Source organism: Panthera pardus, unplaced genomic scaffold (genome assembly GCF_024362965.1).
Source record: "Panthera pardus isolate Hobbes unplaced genomic scaffold, ASM2436296v1 HiC_scaffold_8, whole genome shotgun sequence".
Lineage (NCBI taxonomy): Eukaryota > Metazoa > Chordata > Mammalia > Carnivora > Felidae > Panthera > Panthera pardus.
Genome location: NW_026527013.1, coordinates 116,689,714 through 116,714,042, shown reverse-complemented (window position 1 = coordinate 116,714,042; position 24,329 = coordinate 116,689,714). Strand labels below are relative to the sequence as shown.

The 24,329-nt window shown below is 39.5% G+C and overlaps 1 protein-coding gene and 1 long non-coding RNA gene across 3 annotated transcripts in view; one reads left to right on the top strand and one right to left on the bottom strand.

Annotated features, from left to right (window-relative positions):
• Window positions 1-1,342: 1,342 nt before the first annotated feature.
• Window positions 1,343-3,944, bottom strand: LOC128775516 (uncharacterized). The gene is made up of 2 exons (XR_008420222.1): window positions 2,952-3,944; window positions 1,343-1,492 (listed from the first exon to the last, which is right to left on the bottom strand). It is a non-coding gene; the product is annotated as an uncharacterized LOC128775516 (long non-coding RNA).
• A 3,397-nt stretch (window positions 3,945-7,341) lies between these two features.
• The window catches only part of CUNH7orf31 (chromosome unknown C7orf31 homolog), a 42,706-nt gene continuing 25,718 nt past the window's right edge, over window positions 7,342-24,329 (top strand). Inside the window, exons 1-3 of one of the 2 annotated variants that reach the window (XM_019443631.2) lie at window positions 7,342-7,456; window positions 8,121-8,273; window positions 18,484-18,660. In XM_019443631.2, coding sequence (XP_019299176.2) covers window positions 8,140-8,273; window positions 18,484-18,660 — 311 coding nt within the window. In that variant the 5' untranslated portion in view covers window positions 7,342-7,456; window positions 8,121-8,139. Of the gene's footprint in view, window positions 7,457-8,120; window positions 8,274-18,483; window positions 18,661-24,329 lie in introns of those variants that run through there. The other variant, XM_019443633.2, reaches the window with a different exon arrangement.

The following is a 24,329-nucleotide window of genomic DNA, read 5'->3' as shown; positions in this document are numbered from 1 at the left end:
TTTTTGGGACAGAGAGAGACAGAGCATGAACGGGGGAGGGGCAGAGAGAGAGGGAGACACAGAATCGGAAACAGGCTCCAGGCTCTGAGCCATCAGCCCAGAGCCTGACGCGGGGCTCGAACTCACGGACCGCGAGATCGTGACCTGGCTGAAGTCGGACGCTTAACCGACTGCGCCACCCAGGCGCCCCCAAAACTCAAAACTCTTTAAATACCAATAACATAATCCACAGGATGATTCCAAAGTTTCTTACTTGAAAGACTAACAGAAGTAGGAGCACCTAAGTGGCTGAATCGGTTAAGCATCCAACTCTTGGTTCCAGCTCAGGTCACAATCTCACAGTTTTGTGGGTTCAAGCCCTGCATCAGGTTCTGCACTGGCAGCACAGAGCATGCTTGAGATTCTCTCTCACCCTCTCTCTCTGCTTCTCCCCCACTCAACATTGTCTCTGTTTATCTCAAAATAAATAAGTAAACTTAAAAAAAAGAAAGAAAGAAAAACTGACAGAGGTAGAATTTGAACCTAAAGGAGATTTAATGGAATGGCCAACAGCAGAACCTATCCATGACTGTGACCTAAAATTGTACCATTTTATGATGGGCTAAATGTTTTTTAGGAATCAAACCTTTCCTATGCACAAACATATAAAAGAGATTTTAAATTGACAGTTTCCTATCACATTATGGTGTTAATAAACCAAATTATAAAATAAAATAAAAACAAATAAGGCTTTCCCTATTCCCAATATTCAACAAGACCTTACTAGCTTATCCAATAGTAAATACTCAACCCAACTCAAGAGATTTACTTAGCACCTACCTATATGTTTCCAGAGTTATCTAGCTCACTGACATTGGTTTCAAGGAGGGGACATCCAAATAATTATTCTTTTCATGAGTATTTAAGTGCCTCTTAGGTACTAAGTACTAAAGGTAGGCACTGGGAACCCAAAATGAAACAAAAAATACGATTCCTGCTTTTCAAGGTCTCCTACATTACCGAGAGAGGTAGACACACAAACCAAAAGGTACTGCAACATAAGTGCTGTAATACAGAGGCAAGTACTAAGGGGGAAGATAAGAGGGCACATTTAACTTTCCACAGAGAAGAAAAGAATATCAGGATGGCAGAGAAGAGCATAGCTTTAATGTCCAGACAAGAGTGGATCATTTTTTGTATATGTCAAATGAGGATATCTACTTCACAGAGATGCTGTGGGTTTTAAAATTATGTACACCTACAAACACACACATACACACACACACACACACACACACACACACTCTTCTATCACAGCATCTGGTACACAGTGTATGTTAAATAAATTACCATTACTAGGGTGTGCAAGTTATCAATTTATTGGCTCTCCATTCCAAATCCACTCTTCTTTGCCCTGCACTTTGTGATACTGGACTTGGATCCTGCAAAAAGTTCTCCGTCATCAGGTGGCAGAATTTTAAGTTTCATCAATAGAAAGCACTGGAATGACCCCCTGCAAGGCAATGATAACAGTAAGACACTTCTGTTTCAGTTACTGATCCCTTATTATTACTATTCATCACTAGAGCCTGGCATCCACCTAGAAGCGTTCCAACTGGCCATTAGACCACTCTCTCTCTCTACCAGCAGCCATATCCAGCACATAGCCTCCAGCAATGGCAGGCCACTTCCAGAGGCCAGTCCTGGCCAACTCACATCCTCTAAGATGAGACCACTTCTAGAGAACAGTGCTAACCTACACCTCTAACAGGTTTCTTCTCCATCCGAAGGCTGTGTGTACCTATGACAGACACTCTGTCTTCTAAGAAGTTTAAATCTTCCTCTTTTCGTAGTTAACCAGCCTCTACTAGTTAATAATCCTTTATATTAAGTTTACCCTGCTCAAATAATAAGCATGGTTTCTGCTCCTTACTGCAAGTAAGGTCAATATAATTGAAGGGTGGGCTGCTGTGGGACAGGATTGAGAAAGATTAGATTAGGAAAATTTTTTTCAAAATCAGAAGTCAGCCTTCATGCTGTGAATAACAGGGGTCCATGGTGAATTTCAAGCAAGACACATGTCAGATTTGCATTTTACAAAAATCTCCCAGGTGGTAGTATAGAGAATGATAGGGTGAAGGTAAAACTTGGAGGGAGGCAAAGTACTAGAAGAACACTGTGACTGACGTTACTAGAATTCATTAACATTTCCCATTCCCTAGACACACAGGAACATGACATATCGCAGGCCATGCCCTGCAATTTCCTTGGCCATAGGAATGTTTATAAACTGCTGTGAATCACTTGTGAGTAGAAACAGCTAAGAGCTGGTGCTTAATTACCTACACTCCCTTCTGCTGCTGCAAACCCTGAGGCCCCACATTGAAATGGCAGAGTTAGGAGACAGCAGCCCTTGAATGACAAGGTGCAGGGTCCCCTGCAGTACTGGTTTATGGAACATAAGGAGAAACAAGCCGCTGAGATTTTAGGCCACTTAGATTTGGTGGTTATGTGTTACTGTGGCATCAACCAGCCTACGCTCTACTCCTTTGACCCTAAGGTATCCACAGACACATTTCTACCCATATTTAAATGTCAATGCAACAATTATATGGCATGCTTCCACCTAAATGATGAAATTATTCTTCATACAAATGAATATCCCATCACTCACTCCCCCACTCCCCAGATGACCCTAACAGTCACTATTTCTATTTTTGGATGATGTTATTTCGTCTCCTAGTTTAGTTACAATGCCATAAAAATATTCTGCATCCTAAATACTACATTGTAAAGTCAACCACCAACATTCTAACTAACATTAAAATATTAAAACATTCTAATATTTAGAAAGGTAAGAAAGAAAACAAATTATGTAGTATGTACAAACATTATACAATAAGTGGTTATCTATCACTGCACAGGAAACCATACCAGGACTTGGTGGTTTTAAAGAACAACTATTTTATTACCTTTTGTGATTCTGTAGGTCTGAGATCATGTAGGCAGTTCTTCCACTGGTCTCACCTGGGGCTTCTCATCTGGTTGCAGTCGGGTGACAGGTGAGACTGGAGTCATCTCTTCAGATAATAGGGACATTATGACAACAGGGTCCCTCTCCCTCTTCACGTAATCTTCCCACAGGGTCCCTCTGGTAAGGTAGTCAGACTTATTTCATGGTGGTTCAGGTCTCTCAAAAGTAAGTGTCCCAAGAGTGAGAAAGTGGAAGCGACCAGTCCTCTTAAAGACTAGGTCTAGGATTGGCAGAGCATACTTCTGCATTCCAGTGGTTAACACGAGTCACAGAGCAGTTCATACAGATGTAGGTGGGAACTACACATAAGCATTAATAGCAGGAGCTGTGGTTCATTAAGGGCCATCTTTAGAGCCTAGTCAACCAGAGGCCAGGAAGAAAATATCCAATATTACTATAGTCCTTATTTCCATAATTCTTGAGGCTAGAAGTGCAATGGGTGCCATCTTTAGAGGAGTCTACCAGAGGCCAGGAATAAAATATCCAGCATTACTAATTTCCATAATTCTTGAGGCTAGAAGTACAAGGGTGTTTGCTTCCCAAGGTAGCACCTACCTCATTGGATCGTAACTGTTTCCTGTTCCATATCCCCAGAGATTGCAGGCACTGGGGCAATCCCTGACACACTCTGGGAAATTAGGGATTATTTACCAAATAAGGACATTTTATAAATATCTGCACCCATGTCATTGCAATGAGTACACAGTTCCTTAGCTACTCAAGGCAAAAAAAACCTCAATTTAATATTAAAGTGTCATTAAACTCATTTGTAATCAGTTTAATTTTAAAGCCAGAAGAATATGTAGTTTTAATTATCATCCTAGTAAGTAGGATACATACATTGGAATCAACGAGGTTTTAAGTTTTACAGTTGTTTTTTAATGTATGTTTTAAAGTCACTGAAAAAGACTTCCCAACCCATCTTCTAGGCAAGGAATAATACTCAAACTTTTTCCATTTATTTTTATTTTTATTTTTTTTTAATTTTTTAACGTTTATTTATTTTTGAGACAGAGAGAGACAGAGCATGAACGGGGGAGGGTCAGAGAGAGGGAGACACAGAATCCGAAACAGGCTCCAGGCTCTGAGCTGTCAGCACAGAGCCCGACGCGGGGCTCGAACTCACGGACCGCGAGATCCTGACCTGAGCTGAAGTCGGCCGCTCAACCGACTGAGCCACCCAGGCGCCCCAAACTTTTTCCATTTAAAAAATACTCATGAAGTATGCCTGGGTGGCTCGGTCAGTTAAGCGTCTGACTCTTAGTTTCAGCTCAGGTCATGATCTTGTGGCTTCATGGGTTTGAGCCCCACCTAGGGCTCTGTGCTGACAGCGTGGCAACAGCTTGTGATTCTCTCTCTCTCTCTCTCTCTCTCTCTCCCTCTCTCTCTGCCCCTCCCCTACTCGTGCTGTCGCTGTCTCTTTCAAAATAAATAAACTTTAAAAAAATATATTAAAAAAAACTTAAATATTCATAAAATCACTATGTCAAAGAGAGATCTACACCCCATGTTCACTGCAGCATTATTTATAATAGCCAGACATGGAAACAACCTAAGTGTCCATCTACAGATGAGTGGATAAAGAAAATGTGGTACACGTGTGCTCACAGAAAAACTATTCAGCCATAAAAAAGAAAGAAATCTTGCATTCCTGACATGTATGGATCTTGAGGGCATTATGCTAAGTAAGACAGAGAAAGATAAATACAGTATGATCTCACTTATATGTGGAATCTAAAAAAAACAAACTCATAGAAAAAGAGATCAGATTTGTGGTTGCCAGAGGCAGGGGGTGAGAGGTAAGGGAATCAAGCGAAGGCGGTCAAAAAGTACAAACTTCCAGTTTATGAAATAAGTAAGTACTGGGATATAATGCACAACAGGATGACTATAGTGAACAATGCTGTTTGGTATATTTGAAGTTGCTAAGAGAGCAAATCCCAAAAGATTTCATCGCAAGGGGAAAAATTCTTTTTTGAAACAATATGAGGTGATAGATGCCAATAAATAAAATTTCTGTCACAGCCATTTCATAATATATATATATATGAAGTCATTGTGTTGTACCCCTTAAACTTATACAATCTTATATGTCAATTATATCAGTGAAACTGCGGGGGGTGGATTAAATACCCATATCTGCCAAGAAGTACGAGATCCCTCAAAACTTTATTTGGTTCATTATCAAATATCACTTTAATTAAAAGTCTTTATAACAGATTTAAAATAAAAGTTATAGAGTATAGCTTACATTATTATATACTTCCTGTATATTATCTCCTTGAAGGCGAAAGGTCTAACTTTAACGGTTTGGAATTTCTGTCAACCCAGACACAGTATTCTATGCATACATTTTTTTCATTCCCAAATTTCATCTTCTCTGCTGGTGGGATTACTAGTGACTCAAAGAATACATTAAGGTAAATGAAGTGGTGACAGAGAGAACAGTATGTCAGGAGAGATAGAAAGGTGATCTGACTCCACAGGAAGTGGTGACACACCTAAGAAATCAGTTATTTTGAGCATCCCAAGGCAGGTGCTTACTTTTGGTTGGGGTCACATATACATGATCTGATGGCTGAGGAGCGTGGTCAAGTAGACCCAGTTCTGACATCCTCAAGAACCTTTCAGATGGGGAAGCATTTCCAAAGAGAACACTTGTTTTACAAAGATCTGACAATGAATTTTTTTTTCTTGCCTATAAATTTTATTTGGAGATAACAAAGTTAAAAATAAGTAATGCTATTTTCCTACTCTTTACACCGTTTGACAGAAAATAAAATTTCAAACTCACTAGAACCTGGAGACTCTCACCACATATCCTGGGTCCCATTGTGGCCCTAACTTCCCTGGTCTCACAACCATCCACATACATACGAGCCCATGGCTTGTGATGCAGCTTCAGCAGATATCCCTGATTAAATCTATTGTGTTCAATTATTACCACCCAGGAAGAATCAAGCCATGAGGAAATGGAACAAAGGTCAAGCACAAGAGAAAGGTGGGATACAGAAATTACTGGAAGGCTGGGCACATGAAATAGGCTAAGTTGACAGGGAATTCAATGGGAAGGAATTTAAAAGGAAATCCTGAAAACCCTAGAGCAGCAAAAAGGCAAAAAAAGATTAGGATGGACTTCCATTGAGAAGTTACTTGGAGGGGGTTGGGGGGATAAAATGTATAAAGGGGAAAGATGAGGGCAAACTTCACCTAATTCACAATTCTGTCTCCAGCAGTATTTACTCTTGCAAGCTTAGTGGAATTGGGGGAGAGGTGCAGAGACTATCAAGTTGACCAAGAATATAAAATCCCGACCTTGCCGACTCCGATGCACCTTTCTTTCTCGCATGTCACCTAACACTCACCTAGAAAGCACAGCACAAAATGAATATCCACTGGCCAGCTGATTAAAAAGCTGTTTTAAGAATCAGAGAACAACTCCCTTCTCAGAGGTAATCTCTCTACCTCCGCATCCTTCTGTGTTCCTACAGGCTCAGTTCTAGCCTCTCTCAAAATGTAAGCTTCCCACATCCCGGTCCTTCGGGGGTAGGGGGGTGTCTCAGTCATCACAGAAACTCAGGGCTCTGTAGGTGCGGAACCGTGTTCACATTAGCTTCTGGGGGAAAGGGGATGGAGGTGGGAGGGCAGGGGTTGCGCGTAACTGAGGTCATCAAGGTGGGGCTAGGTCCTTGGGAACTGGATAGTAAGCCGCAGCCAGACCTGCCCGTTTGCCATGTCCGCACCCACCCGAGGAAGAAAGAGCCAAGTGTCCCACAGGGCACAACTCCGGAGCACGCGTGCAGAGTCCAGCGAAGCCACCTTCAAAGCGGCCGCAGCCCCCCATTCCAGCAATAGGAGGCGGAGGGGGAAGATGGGCAGGATGCTCTCGCCTCACCAGGGTGTCCTGCCCTCCATCCCGGCGCTGAGCCCGTCCTCAGCCCAGTCCACACTGGGAATGCTAGGGCCGGAGAAAAACCCTAGGACAAGCAGACCAAGTAGAACTCGATCTTCCACCAGAGGACGCCTGGGGGCGGGGCGAGATGTGGGGGCGGGGCCGAGGGACCGGAGCCCCGGAAGAGCCCCTTTCGCCTCTAGACTGGGCCTCTTGTCCTCTCTCTACACTTCCAGTCCCGTTTCGGATTACTACCAGTCGCAAGGCTCCTAGGCTGGCTTCCTGCGAAAACTCTAATAGCCTCCTGCCCCTCCGCAAGAATGCATTACCTAGTGCCACGGTCACGGTTGCCGTCATAGGCACCCTCAACCCCACCCCTGGCCTGCCCGCGGTCCCTCTCTCTCCCCACCCGCACCTGCCCGTAACCAGCAAACTCCCTGGGCCCGCAGGTGTGGACAACTGCGGGATTCCACGCCCCGCAGAGGCCCACCAGCTCTGGGGAGGGCAAGGGGAGACGTGATCCGGGGCCGCCCCCCAGGCTGATGTCCCAGGTGCGTCCGAACCCCTGAGTCACCGCTAGGCAGGACGCTAATGGCCTGGGAGGCCCGCGGTGCTAGCCGGGGCGCCTCCTTGGCTTCCCCGTCCAAGTCCGAGGGAAGGAGCGGGATTCTAACCCTTTGGCGTCCTGCTGCACCACTGCTTCTCCACCTCTCTGCAAAGCTCTTCCCTCATTCCGGATCCCTGAAACCTTTAGAAGCACAGCTGCTGATTCTGCTGTGTGATTCTGCCTGCTTTTAAGAAATATTAAGGGGATGGGGTGGGGGGTCAGCTGAGTTTTCTTGAATAGTTATGGTAAACTTTGAGGCAAAAATTTAATCTCAGTCGATGTCCATGGAGGAGTGGCCTTGTATGGTTATGGACCTGTCGTTCAGTAGTGTTTAGATTGTCCTTAAGAACCTCTTCCACTTCCACTTTCAATTTCCCTTGAAATTCACTTCCATAGAATTTAAGTTACTATTTATTACTGATGTGATATATGAGGGTCCACAGATGGTTTCTTGGTGAGGAGGGTAACCCCTGATTTCTATGCAATGTTGAGTTGAACAACTTAGCAGTATAAAGTATGTTTCCTGCCTGCCCTGAGGGAAGGGTCAGTGTGATAGTGACCAAGTCAGTTGACTATTGGAACCAACTGTGCCCTTCTTTTCTTTCCAGTCTGTGCCTTTCAAGAAACATGGAGGTAATTCATGGCAGGCCCTACTGTTGCAGAGAGCTTGAAGGAGCTGACCTATTGTCAAACACCTTTTACTCTAATGAATTGCACACTCCATTACAAACAGCTACTCGCCCAACTGCCTCCGAGGACAGGTAAAACAAAAACTAGAGTACGTAAATAATTACAAAGGGCTTTAATATATTAGTTTATTTTTATATGTGAGAAAAAAAAAACACTCAGATAGAGGGCTCTTCTGTTTATCACACCTTAGGGATGGCATAACATGACAATTAACTAAACTGTAGTGTCCACATCTGTTAGGAACTTGATCAAAAGTTGGTGTGCATCTTTACAAGGCAGACATCAATTTCATTCACAACATTCTAAAATTCCAGAATGATCACTTCCTTCATTTGAAAATTAATCTGTTTTGATCAAACTTTTTATTTTATCAGGAGTAGTATAAGAGGTTCCCTATCATCCCCTGACACCATCTGTTCAAAAACACTCCCAGAATCCGTTGTTCAAGGTTGCCATTTAAATGTTTGCTTCACCAAATTTCCTGTAACACACTAATTACAAATTATTACTTAAATTGCATCTAACGTATGTTGATTGCTGTTTATGGACACTGTACCAAATGCTTTGTATACAGTGATTCTTTTAATCCTCACAACACCCCTATGAGATAAGTACTATTATTTTCACCATTTTACATATGAAGCAACAGGTGCAAACAAGTAATTTTCTAAGATCTCAGTGCCAGCTCTCTGTATTGTATTTATTTGAATCATTTTGAGGAAAAAGAAAAAATCTCAAAACACTTCGATGGTTAAAAAAAAAAAAGCGCCTGTATGGTTATTTTGTTCAGTTTGGTTTGGTTTTATTTATAATTTCACTTGATCAAATCTCTCGTTTAAGAATTCCTTCTTTAAGAAATCATACAGAAAGCCACCCAGCCTCAGTTTACACTTCCAAAATGGGACATCACTACCACACAGGCAGTCCATCCCAATTTTGAATGCTATTGGTTATCAGATAATTTCTTTCTACTGAGGACATTTTTCCTCCTCAATTTCTACCTGCTGACCCTGGTTCTTCTCTCCATGCAAAATAAGAATAATCTACCTATCATCTCCATGACAGCAGCCCTTCAAGAGTTCGAAGATCTTTTTGGCTCTGTGAGAGTTCTCTTTGCCAGGCTAAATACTGCTGCTCTGCAAACTTAACTCTTCCTTCTTGAATCTGGGCTTTCACCATCTTGATCAGACTTCCATGGATCTAGTCCAGTTTGTAAACATGCTCTTTATATGAAAAAAGAAGCTTTTCTTTTCCTAATTATAAAACTAACACATTCCTCATAAATAATTTAGAAATCCTGGAAATCCACAAAGAAAACAAGTTTTCCATTTTTCTAACAAAAGGAAAAGCTATGAAATTAAAACAAAAGGAAGAAAACCTCTGTACTTCCTTTATCCAGAATAACCACCGTTAACACCATGATATGTGTCTTCTCCATTTTTTTAACTTAAAGATCATATTTAACATATTTTGTAAACTGACATTTTCATTAAATGAAAAGGAATATTTTCGTATTTGTGGGAAAGAGGACTCAGCTCACTTCTACTAAGTCAGTCCTTGCTACACATGCTCTTCTGTTCCCTGATTCCCCAAAATGGCTGTCGGTCCTAAATTCCTACTCAGCTCCAAGAGTCATCAGAATCGGACGGGCTTCCCTTGAGTCAGAGGAAACTCTTAGCAGATTGTTCATGATCTGGGGATAGACAACTGTACCTGGCTCAAAAACAGCAACATAAAATTTTATATTTGGTCAAAAGGAATCTGAGTAGGAATTTAAGGCTGTCATATCTGACTGAATTCACTAACAGCATGTATATAAGGCTTTTCACTGAAATTTTTATCTCTTCTACCTAAATGGTCCTATGGTTGGTTAGTAATTGGCCCCAAAACCTTTTAAATAGCATGAAATTTAAGAGAAGCATCTTTGAGGGGTGCCTGGATGGCTCAGCTAGTTAAGTATCCGACTCTTAGTTTTTGCTCAGGTCCTAATGTCAGTGAGTCTGAGTTCTGAATTGCGATGACAGTGAAGAGTCTGCTTGGGATTCTCTTTCTCTCTTTCTCTGCCCCTCCCCTGCTCTCTCTCTCTTTCTCTCTCTCAAAATAAATAAACTTAAAAAAAAAAAAAAAAGGAGAGAAGCATCTCTGAGAAAATATTGCTTTTTATTAACTGCCTATAAAATTAAATACAATATATGTTCAGTTACCTGCAAACTACAATAAGGTACTCCTTGAAGCAGTAGGTAGGTACAACCATGTTCCTGACTCCTAATAACTAAAATTTGCTTTCCCTTTTATTCCATATGAATTCTTTCCTATCATAGTCCCCAAATGGGAAAGCCAGGATGATCATGCATTCTCAGAACCCCCTTTTTTAACCCCCTCTTAAAAAGCAGCTGGACAGCATACAGAAGTTCCCTTTTTCTTCTGAACTGCTCTGAAAAGTGTCATCATGGTAACATTGGAACCTCTACTCTGTCAATGCTGAGGCTTACTTCTTCAGAGGAAGTTCAGGGTCTATGGCTCCCAGCTCAAACCTCAAGGTATCTCAAAGCAAAACACAACAAAAAGCTCCTGGCCTTTAGGGTTTACCCTTCATAATGATAAGGATGAACATGAGTCCTAGCATATGTTACCTCTCAGCAGTTTAGTTTTCTAAACTTGGATGTACTTAAAGGGATGCCTTTTTAAAATATCATAGTGTATTCTGAACTCCGCAATTTTAACAGCAACACAAAATGACTTCCTCACATCAGTGTACTTTTTCTTTTCAGAATAGGCAGCCTAGCTCCAGTGTTATCCAGCACTGGTATGCAGACAGAACACATCAGAACTACCTGAGCAGCTTTGTAAAAATAGAGAGTCCTGGGCTCTGATGTGAGTCTAGGAAATCTGCATTTTTAGAAGTTTTTCAGCTTACTTGGAGAACCAGTGGGCTAGCAGAAAGCACTGAAAACAGTAAGAAAACCAGGACTATGGCTGTAACTTCCCCACTGACCAAAAGCGAGTTACTCTTCATACTTCGGTTACTTTCTTCACTGGTGTATTTCATAACAAGCATAGTAGTCACTATTATATATACTCTGACTTGATCTCCTTTAAAAATATTAATAAACAGATGGTATTCTTTTATATTTCTTCCACTGAAAATTTAAGAATGGCTGATACTGCTATTTAGAATCATGACAGAGATCTGTCTCCTTTTTCCATTCAGTTGGCATCTCCTTATCTCTAGCAAGTTCTCTAGCTCATTAAGCAAACAAACATCAATTAGAGAAGTGCCTTGAGAATTGCTTAAGATTTCATCATTGGTTCTCATTTTGTTTCTGAATTCATTCCACTGCTTTTAGATTCTTTAACTTTTTTGTTATTGTTACTACTAGTTCTCTGCCAACTAAAAATGAGAAAATGTTTGTTCTGAGCTTCCTTTAATCATTCCTTCCAATAATTACTGGCTAAATTCAGCTCCCCCAAGTAGAATGTAATACTCAAAACTCCACAGTGACTCCAAAGCAAGATGCTGGTTCATCCTTAGGAAACACATCTTTCTCAAAAACAAGTAAACATTTAATTTTATGTGGTCACAGATTGCAGTACTAATCATTTATTATTATTTTCTTTGTTATGGAGACATGTATTATTTAAGCTTTCACATTACTTAATCCTAAAACTTCAATATTTATGTTCCTAGTTCCTTCTATACAATGCTGTCAATATTAAAGCTGAGGGGGGAAATGTGAGACCCTAAAATAAAGGAGAAACAGGACTTATTTTTGCATTTGCCTTCTATTTTAAATGGATTCCTACAACTTACTGGCTTTAGATGGATACCAACCCAAATGATTGATTAACATTTTCTACTGGCTCATCTTCCTAGGACAATGTAATATATGGAGGTCAGATATTGAGAAATTGACTCATCTAATTTAAATATAACTTTTAAAACTTAGATATTAAAGCTTAGGTTGTCATTAATCAAATGTATTTAAATATTTTTCACTTGTCATGTCCTCCAAACCGTGTCTACTGATCATAGCCATAAAGCTGGTGAAAGCCTCAGAGGTCTGAGAGCTGAATACCGCCATCCCTTCGACAGCACCCTAAATCAATGGTCACCTAGATTCTCCTTGACTAGCAAGTGCAGAGATGGGCAAACTTACTCTGTAAAGGGCCAGACAGGAAATACAGGTGGCCATCGAACAGCACAGATTTGAACTGCATGGATTCACTTATTTGCAGATGTTTTTCCAACAAATACAGTATGGTAATATAAATGTATTTTCTTTTCCTTATGATTTTCTTAACACTTTCTCTAGTTCACTTTATTGTAAGAATACAATACATAATACATATAACATACAAAATATATGTGTCCACATGTGTGTACACTATTACAAAATAGTGTAATCAACTGTTTATGTTATCTGTAAGGTTTTTTGGTCAACAGTAGACTTAATAGTTAGGTTTGGGGGAGTCAAAAGTCATACGCTGATTTTCAACTGCATGAGGGGTCAGCACCCCTAATTCCCATGTTATTCAAGGGTCAACTGTACTTTAGGCTTTAAAGTCTCTGTCGAACTACTCAACTCTGCTATGGCCAAAAAAACAGCCATAGACAATAGACAATATATAATGAATGGTTGTGGCTGCATTCCAACAGAATTCTACTGACAAAAACAGGCAGCAGGTTGGATTTGGCCTAAAAGCCATGGTTTGCCAACACCTATCTAGTGACTTTACGAGATAAAGCATTCCATTTATAAAAGACAGTGTTAGTTCTTCATTCCATTCAGCAGATATTTACAGGGGATTACATTAAGCCAAGTGCTATACAGGTACAAAGAAGTTCCACAGTCCATACCCCTCTCTCTGAGCTCCTCTCCCGTGTTTCTAATTGGATCCCGCTGCTCAGACAATACAGTCCAAAGGGCTTACAAGGCCCAGAGGCTCTGGTTCTTGTTTTCCTCTCTTGCTTTATCTCTTACGATAGCTCTTCTCTACTGTGCTTCAAATTCCTGGATTCTGTATTATCTCTACTGATTTGGCCCAAAATTCCACTCCCATTTGCTCAGCCCTTAAGATCTGGATAAGTTCCACTCAAATCTTTATACCTTCTGAAAGTCCAAAGCCTTCCTCAAAACGTTACAAATTCCCAGGGTGGGGTGGAGGTGATCATTACTGACTTTCTGACTTTGGTTTTTCCTTTGGTTCCACTTAATACTGCTTCTGTTCAACAACACTTTGACCCAAACGTGAAACATATTCTTCAGTTTCCTCCAAAGACCTCATCCACACAGAGCATTTGTGAGCCTGGTAAACTTCCCTGATCAGTTATAGGTCAAGAGGAAGAATCACATCACACCATACAACACATAACTTAAAGTCCCTTATTAGCTGTAACCTCTGTATTCTTAAAAGTCCCTGAACTCAGTTGTCACTAGGGTTCCTCACTGACTTTTCACCCAAGTGCAGTGTCCAGTCTCCTAATATCTTGATGGCTTCTCCCTTCATCTCCCTGTACTCCACTTACCTCTCATCTTCCTCTCACAAGAGCAAAACATCAAATCCCTCCCACAGCAGAGCAGCTTAGTCAGTCTTAGGTGGCTTGGTATCATACTGACACCCATACTCATAGAGTCTCTGCCTCTGTATCAAGTGGCCTAACAAAATATTTTATCAAACAAAACAGATCCTTTCCTAAGAAGGGTTCTAGAGCCAAGGCTGTCAGAAATTTTCAATTCCATAATCTTTTTAAACTCTTAGCCTTTTGACATGTTATTCCCCCACCTAAATGTCTGACTCATTCTTTAGAACTCATTCCCCCAACAGTCTTTCCTCCAAAAAGGAATCTTGTTGGTCCTGCAAGGTACCTGGGGGTATGCTACCTATCCTGGACCACTCCAAGGTCAGGTGGTGGGCAGATGAAAATTTGGACAGAAGATAATAAGAGAGGTGGTTTACTTCTAATTTAGCTCTAATATGAGATAGTAATCTTTTGGAGCTTATTGTAGAGATGCTCTCCTTTAGATTTCTCACCTGACTGATTTCTGTACTGCTCACCCCACAGCATCCTTAAAACAAAAATGAAATTGGAAACAATTGGCACTGCCTTAAGGGCAAAAGTGGCTCCTGTGCTTTTTTTACCTCTCTGTCGCCCTATTTTCCCTTTTTTTTCTTTTTAATTTTTTATTTAAATTCCAGATAGTTAACATATAGTGAGTATCGGTTTCAGGAGTAGAATTCAGTGATTCACCACTTACACACAACATCCAGTGCTCATCACAAGTGCCCTCCTCAGTACCCATCACCTCACCGGTCTAGCCCATCCCTCACCCACCTCCCTCCATCAACCCTCAGTTTGTTCGCTATCTTTAAGAGTCTCTCATGGTTTGTTTCCCTCTCTCTTTTCCCCCCTCCCATATGTTCATGTTTCTTAAATTCTACATGAGTGAAATCATATAGTATTTGTCTCTGACTGACTTATTTCACTTAGCATAATATACTCTAGCTCCATCCATATCATTGCAAATGGTAAGATTTCATTCTTTTTGATGGCTGGGTAATATTCCATCATGTGTATATGTATGTATATGTATATATGTATGTATATTTATATATGTATATATATATATATATGTGTGTGTGTCTATATATGTGTACACACACACACACACACACACACACACACACACACACTACATGTTCTTTATCCATTCATCAGTCAATGGACATTTGGGCTCTCTCCATAGTTTAGCTATTGTTGATAGTGCTACTATAAACATCAGGGTACATGTACCCCTTCAAATCTGTATTTTGTGTCCTCTGGGTAAATACATAGTGGTACAATTGCTGGATCATAGGGTAGTTCTATTTTTGAGGGGCAGGGGCCTCCATACTGTTCTCCAGAATGGCTGCACCAGTTTGTATTCCCACCAACAGTGCAAAAGGGTTCCCCTTTTTCCACATCCTTGCCAACATTTGTTGTTTCCTGAGTTGTTAATTTTAGCTATTCTGACAGGTGTGAGGTGGTATCTCACTGTGGTTTTGATTTGTATTTCCTTGATGATGAGTAATGTTGAGCATCTTTTCATGTGTCTGTTAGCCATCTGGATGTCTTCTTTGGAAAAGTGTCTACTCATGTCTTCTGCCCATTTCTTAACTGAATTATATGTTTTTGGTGTTGCATTTCATAAATTCTTTATAGATTTTGTATACTAACCCTTTATTAGCTATGTCATTTGCAAATATCTTCTCTTGCTCTGCAGGCTGCCTTTTAGTTTTGTTGATTTCCTATTTTCCCTCTTATGGATCTCTGGTATTTCCTATCTTGTTAACAACTAGTCACTTTCAAAAAAGTATTTTTCTTCTTTTCTTTTCAGCATTTTGTTTTGTTTTAGTCTGTCTCCTCCAGGTAAATCAATAAGGTCAGACAGAAATAGATTTTAACTTCTCTAAGAAAATTTAACCCAAAAGTGTAATTGATTCCCTTTTTAAGATCTTCATGTCATTGTCTGCTCTCCAGGAAAACCACCTAGACAATAAATATCTGTAGCCCATCATATATTTGCATTATATATTTGCAAGACACTATGCTTTATCTTGGGGATTTTGTGGTGAGTATGGCAGAGTCCTTGTCTACAGTGACTTGTCCTTTTTGCTGTGCTATGGAAACTGTGATGAATCAGTGTTCTTTGTTCTCTACAACATTATACTGTTCATCTCTTGGCAACAGATTACCAGGTTATTATAAAAGGATAAAGCTTTGAAACAGCTAGGTGAAATACATGCATAGGACAAGCTATGTGGAAAGGTACCCAGAACTTCCACGCTCTGTGAGTGCACTACTCTCCCCACATTGCCATGTATTCATCAACCCAGAAGCTCCCTTCTCAGTACTTTTGGTTGTTTTCAGTGGGAATATATTCCAAATAATCTAGACAGCCATAACTGGAGACTTAAGTCATTAAATCCTTACTAATTAGGAAGCAGATTTTTTGTCACGTATTCTTAAGTGTTTTGTGAGGCCTTCTTCTAGGCAGAAGCTTCCATTCTTGTGTCAATGGCTACAGTCCAGGAAACAAATCCATCTCTCTGGCTTCACTCATGCATGCACTCATTCAAAAGACATCCACTGGATATGTTCTATAAAGCATGGTTACAAGAGTGAACTGGTTAGAGTCCTTGCCCTCCACTTCCTTGTTAAGAACGAGCAGGAAGAGCCATGTGAATTACCAGTTTTTAAGGTCAGAAAACCCTACCAGCCAACTTATGAAATTTCCACATCTCCAGCCCACTGAATGGCACAGTTATAAGGGACGAGAAAACTTTAGCATGCATAACAATCATCTAGAGGGCTTATTAAAACAGATTACAGGGGCCCACCTCCAGAAATTGTGATTCCTAGGTCTGAAGCAGAGCCTGAGAATTTGGATTTCTAGCAAGCTTTTAGAGAGATGCTGATGCTTGGTCCATGGTCCACACTTTGAGAACCACTATGAAAGGAGCTCTAGATAAAGCTTAGGAGCAAATGCTTCTGCTCCTTTGCAGGACTCTCCATTTTTAAAAATCAAAAGATAATCCATAGCCAAAACCATTCAATGGGGAAACAATATTCTTTTCAACAAATGGTGCTGGGACAACTGGATAGCCACATGCAAAAAAAAAAAAAACAAAACATGAAGCTGTATCCTTATCTCACACCATGTATAAAAATTAACAACAAATCAACATGGATCAAAGACCTAAAGATAAGAGTTAAAACATAAAAACTATTAAAAGAAAATAGGGGTAAATCTTCATGATCTTGGATTTGGCAGCATATTCTTAGATATGACACAAAAGCACAAGAAATAAAAGAAAAATTGATAAGCTGGACTTTATGAATATTAAAAACTTTCGTGCCCCAAAGAACACTATCAAGAAAATAAAAAGACAACATATAGAATAGGAGAAAATACTTGTAAGTCATATATCTGAGAAGGGACTTTATCTACAAGTTTTGTACCTCAGTAATAAAAAGAAAGCTCAGGGCCCCTGGGTGGCTCAGTCGGTTAAGCATCCGACTTCGGCTCAGGTCATGATCTTGAGGTTTGTGAGTTCGAGCCCCCATTGGGCTCTGTGCTGACCGCTCGGAGCCTGGAGCTGCTTCAGATTCTGTGTCCCCCTCTCTCTCTGCCCCTCCCCTGCTTGTGCTCTGTGTGTGTCTCTCTCAAAAATAAATAAACGTTAAAAAAAAATTAAAAAAAAGAAAAAGAAAGCCCAATTTGAAAATGGCAAAGGACCTGAATAATACACATTTCTCCAAAGAACATACATGAAATGGCCAATAAGCACATGAAAAGATGCTCAACATCATTAGTCATTAGGAAAATGCAAATCCAAACCATAAAGAGATACTACTTCACATGCCCTAGGAGGGCTATACAAGAACTAGAGATGGACAGAAAGTAGATTAGTAGTTGCTTGGGGCTAGGGTGGGGATGGGCAAGTGTGGAAATAAACAATGGCTAAAGGGCACAAGGTTTCTTTTTGAGGTGATGAAAATGCTCTAAAATTATTGTATGATGGTTGTACATATTTGTGAATATACTAAAAACCATTTACTTGTATACTTTAAATGGATGAATTGTATGGTATGTATATTATATCTCAATAAAGATATTTAAAAGAAAGAAGTACATGGAGTACAACTACAAATCACCATCATCATCATCATCATCATCATCATCTGTAGGCCCTCAAAAATTTAACCTCATTCCTTCAGCAATTCGAGGATGCCCAAGTAACCAGTATCTATCATAACGTACCCAACACTGAGAATTCTGTGTTTTAAAAATGTAATCTAAAAATAATTTTAAAGCTTTAGGAATTTTAGTTGTTTGTCTTAGTGTGTTCGGGCTGCTATAACAAAGTCCTCCCGACTGGGTGGCTTCTTAGAAGCAACATTGATTTCTCACAGTTCTGGTGGCTTGAAGTCCAGGATCACTGCGCCAGCATGGTTGCATTCTGGTAAAAGCCTTCTTCCTGGTTTGTAGCTGGCACCTTTTTGCTGTATCTTCACATGGAGGAAGGGGCTGGCAAGCTCTCTGAGGTCTCTCAAGAGCATGAGTCCCATTCATGAGGGCTCCGCTCTTGACCTAGTCACTGAGTAAAGGGCCCACCTTATACCGTCACACTGGGCATTGGGATTTCAACACATGAATTTGGGGGACACAAAGATTCCGACCATAGCATTCCATAGTATTCCATGCTGAAGTGATTTCAAAAGTATCTCTTTTTTCACAGATATCAGGAATTAAGGGAGTCATTCCAACAATGTAGACTTCCATGGGGTGCTGACAGAGAATATGGTGGGGTAATACCCATTTCACTCCCTGAGGAGCACAGGCCAAAATGTGAACCTCCTCATGTCATGGGCAAAGGACATCAGCATTATGGATTTGGTGGAGAAACCTGGCCAAGGTAAATAAACTTCCTGCTCTTTACATAGAGATCCTTATTTTGCATTTTTCTTTGCTCTTTGTTTCCATTGTGAGTCTTGTTAACTTAAATCTACCTCCAAATTTATTTCTTTTACTATTTATGAAAAGACACAGATGGAAAAACTAATTATATAATTTCTAATTGTGAAATCTGTAAAAAAAAAAAAATCTGTTTATGGATGTCTTTGCTATCCTGAGAGATGTTCAATTATTGTGATCAGAAATTTTGATTAATTCCCTTGCTAATCACATTTTATCTAAACTATATGAGAATATTCCAGAGAGATATTAAATTTAAAATGTTTTTGCTTGAGCAAATAGCTGGCCTCATTTGTATACATGTTGTTGATTTTTGGAACTTTTGATTTCTAATTTGTTCATCAATCTGTAGTCATTAGAATCTACTGGGCATTGTTTTCAAGTAATAAAATATTTCAATAATCACTTGTAACTCTTAAAGTCACTCTTTCAGCGACTTTATTCAAAACATATTAAAACTGAAGAGAAAGCAAAAAAAAAAAAAAATCTGAGCAGGAAATTAAATGTCACATTAACTATTTACTAAAAATATGAAATTTTAAAAAACTATGAAATTTACTCAAAGCACAATCTATCAAACCTTCCCACAGAGCCTACCTACTCCTGCTTTATCCAACAATCCTGCTTACCTGGCTTACTAACAATCTAGCTAACTAGTTTTTTGTTCTAAAGCAGTTTCAAAAAATACATTAGGAAAGACAAGCTGCAGGCAGAAAGAGAAACAATAATGACATGTGGCAGCTAACGACCTTACTGAATAAAAAGCAGACAAATGAAAAGGCCTGTCAGTCCAATGGGAAAGCTGCAAATACTGACATATTACAGATAGCAAGGACCTCAAGATCATGAATTCATCCAACAGATTTCTTCAAGTCCCCACTCTCATGGAACTTACGTTCTAATATAATATAGAGAGATTTATAATATCGTTGTACAGTAGCCACATTGTTATCCTGGTTTTACAATACATGGAGACCCAGAAGATTCAGTACCTTTCCCTGGATCACACAACTGTGAAGTTGTGGGACAGGGACCGGAGTCCAGATTTACTTGACCCCAAAGACCAAGTTCTTTTCATCTGTCCATTCTGTTCATCATTCACTCCAGCTATTCATTTATTCAGCAGTTTTGAGTATGGCAAGCATTGTTCCAGACTAGGGTTGTATGTATCTCTTTATGGACTCTACGTCTATTGTCCTCAAAATTTACAGATTAAAAAAACACACAACAGTCTAAAAGGATCAGAACTGTACTCACAGAATTCAAGAGTGTAAAAGAAGAGCCAAAGACAGGTTTCTTAAGGGAAATCCAGTTTGAAATGAGAGGTTTGTGTCTGGTGCCTCACTGAATGCAGCCCTAGGCCACTGGGAGATAAAGTACTTGTTCCAATTAGAATGCCCATCATCCCTGGCTCAGAAATGCAGGTTGCTGTACTATATTCTCTTCACAACTATGTTATATGTTATCACTTTGGCATATTTATCTCTTAAAAATATATTTAGGACAAAGTCCTATTTTCTGATACAATGCACATTACTTGGCAAACAACTACAGAATAGGTTTTACTTGTTTCCTAATAGGTAATAACTTCTGTCACAATATTTTCCTTTCTCCCCCAAAAGGGCCTTTTGTTTAATAACAGAATATTTTCCAGCTCTCTGAGGGGTCAAGCCTCATCCCGGTCCATATAAAATCTTGCTCTAACAATCACACCCTACCACCTTCCCTAATGGGGATTTTCAGTGGGGTGCTGTGGTGCCACACATTCACCCCATCCTCATGGGGAACAGGATCACCCCTTTGCCTCACCAACCCTCCACTCATATGACTTTATAAATTGAAAGTACCTGCTTCTTTTTTTTTTTAAGTTTATTTATTTATTTTGAGAGAGAGAAAGAGAAAGGGAGGGAAAGGGAAGGGGCAGACAAAGAGGGAGACAGAGCACCAAGCAGGCTCTGCACTGTCAGCACAGAGTCTGACATGGGGCTCAGTCTCACTTTGTGAAATCATGACCTGAGCCAAAATCCAGAGTTGGACATACAACCCACTGAGCCACCCAGGCGCCAAGTACATACTGCTTAGGAAAATGTCCAGTGAGAGGTCCTATGGTATGTCATCTGAGGTTAAGAAGTTAAAAGAACATGGCTTACTAATGGAAATATAATCATATGCATTTATATATGCATGTTCCAATGCAATGTCCCTGTCAACATCAGTATTCCTTCCGGCATTTCATGACATAACCTATATCTAATTAAAACACTTTTAAAGGAACTTAAACAGTATCTACTTAACCAAGCGTCGGAAATTCAAAGTGAAATTGTCATCACCTAACTCAGCATCCATTCGCTTAGAAGAATGAAGTTACAAAGTAATAACAATTTATAGCTTTGTTTTCACTTCCATAAACACTTCTTCTTATAAGTTTGATAAAGTAGCAAAGTTTTTACTTTGTTTAAGAAAAAGGAAATGAATTTTCCTCTAACAACCTGGCAAATGTTAAAAAGCTGTTCGATAGATATACAGTGCTCTGTGAACTAACGAATACTTTGAAACTCTTGCTAACCAGCACCCTTTAATGATGACACAAGTAGTAGTGGTGGTGATAATGCCTGGAGGTTAATGCTTATGAAACAAAATCACAGAATATCCCTCTCCTGTTACCTAACAGAGAAATAAACAGGAAATTCACCAGCAGCCCCCAAATAAGAAAAGAAGAATGACTTTATGCCATTAATTTTAATATTATGTCAAGAAAAGAAAATTCCATGTCATTTATTCCAGTCCATAACTAAATGTTTCTCAAGAGGGCATCTGGAGCAGGACAGTTCTTTGTCCGGTATACTGCAAGATATATATCATCTCTGGCCCTCAACCTGTAAATACCAGTCTCATTCATTGTGACAACCAAAATAAAACCAGCACACATATTTCCAGACCCCTGGAAGTGCTGCAGGTCCAGAGAGAAGACACACTATTGGTTGAGAGGCATTATACCTAACTCCATCCCTATATTCCAAATGCATACTGAGACGAGTCAACAAAATCCTGATAATTCTCCAATTTGAAGAGAAGATTAAAAGACTGAGCAATCCTAATAGGTAGTCCTATTAGAACTGAAGAAAAGCCTCAAGAGTAGAAGCCTCTATTTTAAAAACAACAAGATCTCAGGGCGCCTGGGTGGCTCAGTTGGTTGAGTGTCCGACTTCGGCTCAGGTCATGATCTCACAGTTCATGAGTTTGAGCCCCCCGTGATGGGCTCTGTGCTGACAGCTCAGAGCCTGGAGCCTGCTTCAGATTCTGTGTCTCCTTCTCTCTCTGCCCCTTCCCCGCTCATACTCTGTCTCTGTCTCTCAAAAATAAATCAACGTTAAAAAAAATTTTTTTTTTTAAATAAAAACAACAAGATCTCAAGAGAGATGAAGTTGTGCAGAATATGTGGTCTTCCAGAACACTGTGTTGACCTGAGGGAATGAGTAGAAGCCATGGGTATGGCTCCTTCCCTAAATGAAAGGAATGAGCCTTACAGAGGACATTTAATAGGACCTTAGACAGCAGTACCAAGAGACTCGGATTCCATCTGACACAATCTCAGCACTTAACTCTCTGTCCCCTCCATCCCATCAGGCTAAAGAAATATGGAGAGAATAATATTCAGTCATCAAGCTTGTAGCACAGACAGAAAGGCAAACTTATTTCAGATGACAGGATCAAGAATTCACCCACACTAGATCAGAGCAAATAGCTGCATTTAAACAGAGCTGCTCAATTAAATACATGTAATATGAGAAGAAATGATGAGGCACCAGGAATATAAAATTATATCTATATCTATATCTATATCTATATCTATATCTATATCTATATCATCTATATAGCACATTAAAAAACTAGTCTGAGAAAAAACATAGCCCAGGAAACAAAAGTAGATTCTCTCTTTTTTTTTTAAACTACATTCTTTATAAAGGGACTAAATAAGTATGTGAATCTCATAAAAGACAGGATGATTAGAAAATAGAATATTATAAAAGGGAAGACCACAAGGCTTAGGGAAAAAATAAGAAAAACACACAAAAGCACTCACAAATCTAGTAAAAAAAAAAGAAGCAGCAAGAAACAGAATGGATGTGACTGAAAATTGATATAATGGCATAAAGACAATAAATCACAGAGAAAGCAGAGAGAAAAGATAAGGATATTAAAGCAATAAAGGAAAAAGTTATGGCTATTAAGAACAAGCATAATTATCGTAAGGAAAACTGATGTCCCAAATGCAGAGGATCTAACAAGTAAAACAAATAATAAGTAAATCTAACAGAAAAAGGTATTCAGAGATACACAAGAAAATTCCCTTGAAATTAAGAACTGAATCTGAAAATCAAAAGCATATACCATATAATGGCAAAAATAGAGTGGAAGTACTGACATTGAGATACAACCTGGTTATTTTAGCGAGAGAGAGAGGAAGAAAGAAAGGGAGAGAGAGAAAATGTGAGTGGGGGAAAAGAGCACAGAGAGAGAGAGAGAGAGAGAGAGAGAGAGAGAGAGAGAATCCTAAGCAGGCTCCACGCTCAGCATGGAACCCAATGTGGAGCTCTATCCACAACCCTGGGATCATGAGTTGGGCCAAAATCAAGAGTCGGATGCTCAACCACCTGAGTCACCAGGCGCCCCAATATTATTTTATTCATAAAGAAAGAGTTCTCTCAACATTCAAGCAGGAAAAGCAAGGCACCTACAAGAAGGAGAGGAGGCTGGCCTCAAGCATCTACAGCAGCATTCAACTCCAGAAGACCTATCTTCAAAGGTTTGAGTAAAAGTAAACATAACCCAAAGATATTGCATAACAATTGTCAATCAAGCATAAAGACTGCGATACAGGCAGAGTTTAGAGTAATAGCACCCAATGAGCCCTTCTTAAAAAAAAAAAAAATCTGAAAATGAAATTTAACAAACCAAAAAATAAGTCAAAATAAAGAACTCAAGAACAGAGATACTGTGATAAAAGGGTTGATGATGAACATTGAATCCATTCAAGCATGAGATGTCTGGACACTAAATGGTGAGCCCTGAATCCATTCACATGGTTGGGAAAATTATCATCATACAATTAGGTAAATGTTATAAACCTTGGCAAACTACAGATTAACTAAACAACCAAAATGGAGAGATCAGAGAGAGAAAGCAGAAGCGAGTGAAATGGTCTCACGCCTGAGAGTCAAAATTACCTAAGAAATAATAATGACTCCCAACATCCTAAATGTTTCAAAAACGTTTTCTTACTTTTACATGAATCTTTTAGAAATTTATGTCTATGTAGTGAAGAAATATACTTATGGTTCAGGAATTCCTACGGTTTTACACTGCCATCTATTAAGTGCTAATTAATTTTTTTAATTTTAATTTTCTTTTAGAAATTGAATGAACATTCATCCTATTCTTGAAACTTTGATTCTGACTACAGCTGTCCATTCCCCCATTCTTATTGCCTTACATCTACTTTTTAAAGAGAGACAGATATCTAGAATCATGTTTTACATGGTAGTATTTATATGTACTTTTTTGTAATTACTTAAACCTTTAAAATGAGAATGATGCCATTTCCATAAA